Source organism: Chiloscyllium plagiosum, chromosome 16 (assembly GCF_004010195.1).
Source record: "Chiloscyllium plagiosum isolate BGI_BamShark_2017 chromosome 16, ASM401019v2, whole genome shotgun sequence".
NCBI lineage: Eukaryota > Metazoa > Chordata > Chondrichthyes > Orectolobiformes > Hemiscylliidae > Chiloscyllium > Chiloscyllium plagiosum.
The window spans coordinates 39505159-39514674 of record NC_057725.1 but is presented as its reverse complement, the minus strand read 5'-3'; the positions used below and the strand labels follow the sequence as shown (position 1 = coordinate 39514674).

General features: G+C 44.7%; 1 protein-coding gene across 3 annotated transcripts in view; it reads left to right on the top strand.

The window, feature by feature from the left end:
* The window catches only part of LOC122557812 (DENN domain-containing protein 5A-like), a 264214-nt gene that overhangs the window by 185967 nt on the left and 68731 nt on the right, over nucleotides 1–9516 (top strand). The window contains exon 11 of one of the 3 annotated variants that reach the window (XM_043705882.1): nucleotides 6553–6762. The exons of the other annotated variants lie outside the window; for them this stretch is intronic. Coding sequence (XP_043561817.1) covers nucleotides 6553–6747 — 195 coding nt within the window. The 3' untranslated portion in view covers nucleotides 6748–6762. Of the gene's footprint in view, nucleotides 1–6552; nucleotides 6763–9516 lie in introns of those variants that run through there. 3 annotated transcript variants of the gene reach the window in all.

Below are 9516 nucleotides of genomic sequence, written 5' to 3'. Positions count from 1 at the left end.
CTCCCCACCCCCACCCTCCTCTAACTTATCTCTCCACGCTTCAGGCTCACTGCCTTTATTCCTGAGGAAGGGCTTTTGCCCGAAACGTCGAGTTCGAAGCTCCTTGGATGTTGCCTGAACTGCTGTGCTCTTCCAGCACCACTAATCTAAAGAAATTGTCAGTACATAATACAGTACAAGACAATACAGCATAGATACTGGCCTTTCAGCCCACCAGGCCTGCATGAATTCCTAATCTTTATTTAGACCCGCTACGTATAGTTAGAAAATTTTTTCTAATGACATTTCAGATCTTCCATTGTTTTTGGATTTGGGATCTGAAGGATAAGATTTAAAAACATATTTGCAGTGGTTCCACAAAATACAAAAACCTACTTTACACAAACTAGATACAAGAGTCCAATCATTTTTTTTTCCTTACAACCTTGTCCATAACTGGAAATACTTGTTCAGTGTACAGTTTGCTGCCAATTCTTGGGTTAACATGTACAATGGCACGATTGAAATGAAAGAATATAAGTGGGAGAGTTCAACTGCAGTATTGAAGGTTACTGCAAAATTTGTTCTTGTATTTCTTTTTGGTGAGTGTTTAAAGTTCCCTGCCACTACATCTGAACTTTTCTTTTGAAAATCAGTCTAGACATTTACTGCTGTTAGTTGATTTGAAGGGGCAGATTTTCCATTGGCCAGGCAGTTGTAAAGCTAGCATAGGTAAGAGTTACACATGGGGACTGTGGGATTGTGTTTAAATAACAACTAAAATTGGTGAATGTGGAAAATAGCCTCTTTATTCAGAAAACATAAGTAGCACAATTTCAAGGCAGCTAGAGAATCCTGAAATACAGTTCTTACTTAGTTTAAAATTCCATTACTATGGTGTTACATTTTTTTTTATATATAGTACACAAAGGTTTGAGGGGCTTCTGTCCTCTGAGACAGGTGATGGGTTAAAACATGTGCTAAGTACTGGCTGCTACTCCTGATCGGATTAAGAGTGTCTGTCCTGTTAGCTTAATTAAGAGGTGTTAGTTCTTTTAAGGTAAAAAAAATACTAGGCCTATATCGTTTAAATGAGTTAGAAATTATACCTGTACTTCCTGAAGAAGGGCTTATGCCCGAAATATCGATTCTCCTGTTCCCTGGATGCTGCCTGACTTGCTGCGCTTTTCCAGCAACACATTTTCAGCTTCATAAAAGAATAAAGGATATTAAACTGATTACTTCAGCTGGGTTGTGAGATTTGTTTACTGTTTACTGGTGTGAGTTCCGTTCATTCATGCAAATTCGCATAAGCAGTTTTAACAGTTCCTTCAAGAGATAACAACCCAGTTAAAAGGTATTTAACAAGTACATACTAAATGGGGAAAATGTTTTGGTGTTCTGTAATCTATTCAGGTCTGAGAGACAGTTGGTAAGGGCTGTTAAATTTTATAATCTTTAGTAGATGGGGATGGTACTTTTTATGATATTGACACTTATTCAGTAGTAGCTTTTGATGTAGAAATAGGCCTGAGAGGGGTTTATGGTGAAATGGATGTTTTAATTTTAGTCAGAGTTAAAAATCACACAACACCCAGGTTATAGTCCAACAGATTTAATTGGAAGGACAAGCTTTCGGAGCGCCGCTCCTTCATCACGTGATCACCTGATGAAGGAGTGGCGATTCTAGAGCTAGTGTGCTTCCAATTAAACCCGTTGGACTATAACCTGGTGTTGCGTGATTTTTAACTTTGTACACCCCAGTCCAACACCAGCATCTCCAAATCATTAATTTTAGTCTATATTGTAATAGTAAAACATACTACAAAATGCAGTTATGTCAATGAATGAATGAAACCGTGTTATAGTAAACAACAGGTTAGTAAAGGGAATGAATGAATGAATGAACTTTAAACCCAGTATTAATAAATATAACGAGCTGGTGAGTGAGTTAGTAAAGACAACCTAAAACACAATATCTCACAGGACCTTGTAGCACACTCCAATAGAATTTCATGGGAAATTGAATTTTCCTGTGTATAGTTCGTCTACACCTGAAATCTTCCAAAAATCTCCAAAAGTCAGAGACTTCCTTAAAAAAACTGCACAGAGGCTGGTTTCTGTCATCAAGTAACACTTTATTTATGAGTTATGATTTGATGGAACCGGTGTTGGACTGGGTTGGACCAAGTTAAAAATCACACAACACCAGGTTATAGACCAGCAGGTTTATTTGGAGGCACTAGCTTTCAAAGCATTGCTTCTTCACAATCACCTGATGAAGAAGCAGCACAGCAGTGTGATTTTTGACTTTATTTACTAGTGCACAGTACACTGGTTGTCGCCAGCCAGCTCAGAGTCTGTCCTCAACTGATGAGATTCTAATCTCCTGGTTATATTGGCCAGCCAATGCTTTCCTGATTAGAACCAGGTGGACCCTCTGACTCCGAGATTCTTGATTGGGATTGTTAACCTGGGCCAATCACTATATACTACCCCTCTCCGAAGTCTGGAGCGGTAGGCCTGGTCTTTCGCTTGTTGCTTCTCTTGTGACGTCTTTGCCCCAGGTCAGGTCTAGGGATGACTTTCTCCTCTTCTGCAGTAATGATATTGAGGCTGCATCCACTTTGGACTCCAAAGTTTGCTCAAAACAAGTTGGTTTCTGACAGGCCTTCCAGCTGTTCTGAGGGGCCAGATATGTTTTTCTCCTGCCCTGTTTGCAAGTTAACATCTTTCAGGTGATCCATGTGTTTGTTCAGGACTGTATCACCTCCTTGAACTTTTTAAGTCACGGGACCTAACCTTGTGTCAATCTCACCTTGTACCCATACAGGGCCATTTCCATGGTTCTGGCACCAAACTTCATCCCTTGAATCAAATTGTCTTTTCTGCTTGGAAGAGGCATTTGGCCAGGATTGGCATTCCTTCTAGATGGTATGGAACTGGCTTTTTGTGCCGAATGCAATTGGACTTCTGGAAATTTTCAAATTCCCTGCTGGTAAATTATGTCTCATTGACCATGATCAATGCTTCCAGGAGTCCGTGCACTGCGATTGATGCTAGCAACTTCTCAATTGTCATCCCAGAATTTGCTGAACAAACTTTATGTACGTCCAACTACTTTGATCAAGAACATTGAGTCCATGAAAGGACCGGCATACTTGACATGCAACCAACTCCACAGATTACCCAGCCATTCCCACAGATGTGGGAGTGCTGGTGGCAATTTATCTTCTCGGACTTTTGGCCTAAGGTCAAGTGTTGAGTTGAGTTATCAGAGCAATTGAGATCATCACTGGATTGTAATTGGACTTTGGAGCACCATTGGTTGAGCTGACCTGCTATTGGTGGATCTTTATGCTGGCTTCAGCCTATTGCCAATTTAGGGAAAAGCTAACCTAGAGCTGTGCCCTCAGCAAGCACCTGTGCTCCAGGTCAGGGTGGCTGTATGAAGAAAGTGGAAGAAAGCACAGAGGTCATACAGACATTTTTGTGAAGAGGATTCTACTGGATTACTGTGAACTCCAAGCAGCAGACATCCATTTCCTGCAGGAAATCCCCAGTGGCGGTTACTTCGATGTGATCTTCAGGAGTGAAGCAATGTGAACATTCTCTGAAGATATTTGAGGAGAAAGGCAGTGAGGGTTCCTTCTCCGTCCTGAATGCAGAGCCATTGTTTGTGTTACCTGTAGAGAGGAGTTCATCATCCATATGTATAGCTCCCATGTGCCAGCAGCAGATGTTTTGGCCTTCCTGGGAAGGTATGTGCAAGTGCAATGTGGCAGCAATGATGTGATGGACTCCCTTCAGGGTCTGGACCAGTAAACGGCAGGTTAAGGTAACCCTGAGGGCAGATACTGATGGAATGCTCTTGACCCATGATCTAGCTTTGAGATCAGAGGAGCTGAGGTTATCTGACATATGCAGGGCAGCCCAGGGTCTGTCGAACCTGTGGGAGATCAGGACACAGTGGTGGAGTGCAAGGTAACCCTGTGCAGAAACGCAGAAACTGTAAGCAGGACGGGCACCTGACCAAAGACTGTCAACAAGCATAGAGCTGCAATCTGTGTAGGGAAGTGGGCCACCTGTATATGGCATATCCAAGAGGGCTACATACACTCAGATGGCGAGCAGTGGCACCTTCCAGTAGAAAGAAATGAAGGGAGGGTCACACAGGAGGAGGGACAGGCCAGAAAGGATAGACAGTAAGCCCGCACAATGGCACAACAGACTCAACCTCCATACGAGCATCCACAGTCAGTGGAGGAGGAGGTGACAAGGGAGTCAGGGGAGTGGAAAATGGTGAAGAAAAACCAGAAGAGAACCTTGCCTGGCCTCATCAGGTCCACAACAGAACAGGAAGAGACAACGGCACGATGGCAACAGAAGCTGCTGGAGGTCTGCTGGACTTGCAGATGGAGGGTCACCAACAGAAAAGAAGGATCAAGGTTACCGGGGAGAAGGAGAGAAGCACCCCCTAATAGAAAATGGTGGATGTCATAAGGTGTGTGCGAAACCCAGCCTTCCACTACCAGGAACCAAGGGGGTCCTCCACACCACAGCTCTGGGCAACTGGGAGCAGCGACACTTTGAATAAGGAGCAGAGGACGACAGTCCCTTGGTCCGACTCAGAACCATTCCTAGTTTAATACTTGCCCAATGAGGCCAGACAGGGGCAAAGGCCTGAGGGAGGAACTGGAAAGCTACCTCAGCCCTGCGAGGGTCCAACAGTTCACCCACACCACAAGAATGCAGGGGACTGCCTCAGTGATAAGACCTTGGGTAAATGGACTTTGGGTTTTAACAATTGTATAAAGCTAAAATGGGCTTAAAGACCGCAAGTATTAATGTGCGTAACGTTAAATCTACTATACGATATCTGTCTATGTTGGCTTATCTGGGCAACGTTAAAGCAGATTTCCTGTTTCTGCAGGAGTGTGGGATACTGCACCTCAGCACAGTTGATATTTGTGCATCCTGAGGAACAAACTGTAGAGTGCAGAATCCTTCATCACAGAGCTGCTCAGGACAAACCTCGACAGAATTACTGCATTTTTCTCCAGCCTTCTTTGCATAGATACATTCCAGAAATAGGTGTGTGACAATCTCGTCCGCTCTGCAGCCACTTTGAGGGCAGTATGTGGTGGCGTACAGTCTGGGCATGCATACGAAGGATCTCACAGGCAGAGCCCTTCTCACCACCAGCCAAGCAATGTCCTGATGCTTGTTTGGAAGTTCTGGTGATGAGGCATTCTGCCAAATGACTTTCATTATCCATACAGGGAACCATTCGACAAGGTCCACACTCTCCTTTGCCCGAAGGGTCTTGACGGCATTACATGCTGATCATTGTCTGATGGGCTTGTGGTCAAAGGTGTTTTCCTTCATAAATTTCTCCATGAGGGACAGATGGTACAGATCGGTCCAACCATTTGGAGCGTTGCCATGGCAATGAGGCCAAGCCTATGTTTTGCAACACCGGGGACAGGTAGAACCTCACTAAGTAGTGACACTGGTGTTTGCATACTGAGGGTCTACGCACAGCTTGATGCAGCCACACACAAAGGTGGCCATCAGGGTGAGGGTAGCATTGGGCATGCTTTTCCCCATTTTGTCAAGTTCTTTATACATAACGTCCCTTCGGATTTAGTTCATCTTCGACCTCCATGTGAAATGAAAGATGATCCAGGTGGCTGCAGCAGTGCAGGTTCGGGGCATCAGCCAAACCTATGCCACATACAGCAACACAGTACCTCACACATGATGACCAGATTTCTAACCTGCAATGGAGAGTGACTGGTGTTCCCATCTGCCTAGTTTCTGCCTCACTTTTGTGACACTCGCCCCCAAACCCAATACCCAGCACCTTCAGGTAGTGGGTCCTGATGGTGAAGGGGTTAAAGGATTGGTCGGTCCAGTTACCAAGGAGCATGGCTTCGCTCTTGCCATGTTTAATTTGGTACCCGAGGCCCATTCAAATAGTCACAGTATGTGCATTGACAGCAGATAAATAGAAAACAGCGACATCATCCATGTACATGGAAGACTGTAACCTGCAGGTCACAACTGCCTGGAAAAGTCACCCTCTCAAGCTCACATCCTTCCTAATGGATTTGGCATAATGTTCTATACAGCACACAAACCAGGCAGGAGTGTGTGCGCAGCCCTGCCTGACTCCAGATCTGACCAGGAAACTTTGATTCCCACCCATTGATTCATACTGCACTAACAATGTTGATCTAGAGCAGATTCCCTCCTCAAAACCCATTTTGGAGAGAACATCTCTCATGTTGGTGTGCAATATCCTGTCGAAGGCCTTCTCCTGGTCCAGGCTGATGAGGCAGTTATCCACCCCACTGTCCTGAATACTGGCAATTGTATCCCTGAGGAGCGCAAGGGTCTCAGCAATGCTCCTACCTGGTACAGCATAGATTTAATTGGGATGAACTACTGATTCTAGAGCAAACCTGACCCAGTGGATGATGACCTTAGACCTGATTTTGTAATCCACGTTCAAGTGATATTAGTCACCAATTTTTAATTTCTTCCCTTCCCCCCCCCTCCTGCTTGTAGATGAAGGTAATGATGCCTTTCCTCCTGGAATTGCATACAGTACCTGCCATAAGCATACCGTCCTATACTCTCAGCAAGTCCTGGCCAATCAAGTTCCACAGAGCAGAAAACACAACTCGGCTGGTAAGCCATAACTCAAGAACTTTTATTCTTTTCAAAAGGACTCGAGGCATTGGTCAGCTTGTCCAGAGATAGCAGCTGATCCAGCCTCTCCCACGTGCTGTCAGCTAAGACCTCAGTGATAGAGGACTGGGAGGCCATGCTGTCAATGGGCCTCATGTTATTGAGTCTGGCATAAAAGGATTTGCTGATCCTCATCATGTCATGGAGGACCATCAACTTGGTGAAAGACGCTTTTTGGTCTGCCCAAAACTTGCTGGTCTTCCAGTTGAAAGAGTTGGCCAAGACTGAGTGTTGCAGACTGGCACATTCCAAGGTCCAGGACTAAAGCTTGGGGCAGCTGCCGCTAAGGTGCAGTGGGGAATGACCACTGTGGAAGGTCCTTATATCAAAGAATAATGGGAGTTCATTCAGTAATTGGACCCTCCTGATGCCTCAGCTAAATGCCAAGAGTTTATTTGTAAATATAGAGAAAGCCAAAACCAATGTTGTTTTTTCTTTGTAAATACAGACAGTATTAATCTGAACAGTTTCATGAACTTGTATCTACATAAAGATTTCCTTCTATGAATAAAGTATATTTTTGCAAAAGAAGATGTCCTTGTTGGCACTCTGGGCATTGCCCTACCAATACAGCTATGTCAGCATTCAACCTTGGACACCAGACATAACTTCTTCCCAGTATCTTCATCTTTGAAACCCCTGGAGGACCCTGGTGGAGTTCGGCCAGTATCTGGCAGTGACTTTTACACAGGACAATCACCCTTGCTTCCAACAGTAATGTGCCATTCTTTATAGTGATCTGATCTCACCGGGTCCCAAAAAGGTTTAAATTCTGGTTGCAATGGCCCTTCTGTTTCTCCAATAACCACCAACTGTTTCTGTTTCACTAGGACAGCATTTTTGGTGTCCACAGTTGGATATTGTCCGCGGTGACTGAAAGGGTGTCCAGAAAGTTTAAAACCAAAACAGACTCTTCCGGGGAGGGGCCACCAGTGGGGTATCTGCCAGGGGATCCAGCTCAAGGCATCCGCATTAGCCACTTGGCTTCCGAGACAGTGTTCCAATTGCACTTGTATGTGTTGAGAATTCGGGCCCAATGCTGAATTCTACTGGAATCTATGGGCGGCACTGCCTTGCCTTCCTTCAGTAACCCTAGCAAGGGTTTGTGATCTGTTATTATGGCAAATTCTCATCTATAAAGGTACTGGTGGAATTTTCTCACATCAAAAACAAGTGTTAAACCTTCCTTCTCCATCTGGGCATAATTGCGTTCAGCATCAGCCAGAGTCTGGGAAGCATTCGTCTCTGTTGGGCCACTGGTGAGCCAATATGACCCCAATATCATATGAGAAGGCATCGCATGTCAGCACCAGATTTCATTTGGGATCATAATGTGCCAACACGTTTAGATGATAGCTGTGTTTTCATTTCCTTAAAGGCTACTTCTTGGCTACATGACCATTTCCAAGGCTGACCATTTTTCAATAGTAAGTATAAGGGTGCCAAGATGGAGGCCAAGTCACCTATGAATTTTCTGTTATAATTCACTAACCCACTTCCAACAGGTGTAACCCCAGTTTTGTCGACTTTCTAATCCAAGTAGATCACTTGGGGCATCTGGAATGTACATCTTTCCCATTTCAGGTGTACACCCACCTGGCAGAAACATTCAAACACTGTCCAAGTTCACCAGGTGCTCTTTATTGGTCTTTCCAGTTACTAGTACGTCATCCAGATAAATGGCAACCTGGGGTAACCCTTGTAAAACTTTTTCAATAGCCCACTGGAAAAAGAGTGCAGCCTTGCATATTGATGTAAACCATTATTAGTTGTTAAATGTAGTGTACTTTTAGGATTCCTCATCCAGACACAATTGCGAGTAGGTGTGGCACATGTCCAGTTTCATAACGGACAGCACCTCCGCTATGTCTCTGTGCGAGGGATTGCCTATTTATCCAGCCGCAAGAAGTGGTTTACTGTTTGCTTAAAATCCACAAAGGCGAACTGAACCATCAGGCTTCACAATCGATATGACCGGTCCTGCCCATTCTGCAAATTGCATTTGTTGATGATCCCTCTACTCTCCAGCCTTCTGACTTCCACCTCTACTTCTTCCTGCAAGGCAAATGACAGACCTTGCAAACTGTCAGAATTTTGCCCTGGACAACATGTAAAATGGCTTTAGCCCTCTAATAGTCCCAAGCCCTTCTTGAAAAAACTCCTGGGTATTTCACTAGGACTTCATCTGAGGCAGCCATTTTCCAATGGAAAAATGTTGAGCCAACCGAGACGAATCTCTCTCAACCAACTGTGCCCTAATAGGAATGGGCTCGAGCCTTTTACTGCCATCGGTAGTAATTGCACCAATTGCTTCTCGTAGGACACTGGAACTGAAGTCGTACCCCTAATTTGCAATGGTTCCTCAGTGTTCTCAGTCTGCTCGAGGCCTTGCATAAGCTTCAAGGTGAAGTCCCGAGCAAATCTGATTAAAGACAGACAAATTCTGCAACCACAGATGCAGCTGCACCGGTATCAACCTCTATAGGAACTGGGTGACCATTTAACCAAGCATTAATTTAGGTGTCACTCAGAAATTTAATTATTCCACCACATGTAGGGAGACTTTACAGGGTGTGCACTCTCCTGGATACTGGCTGACAAGTTTTCGTACTCCAGTTAAAGCCTTGTGGGACCCCTTTGCTGTCTCGAGTCTACGTAATGCCAGCAACTACTATGGTTTGCCAGCCCAGATCCTGAAGAACTGTTTAGCCACTGAGCTGAAGCTTGGCTTTGTTGTGGAGGTTCTGCTGTGTGTTGGCCTAAGATCCCTCTGCTCAGGAT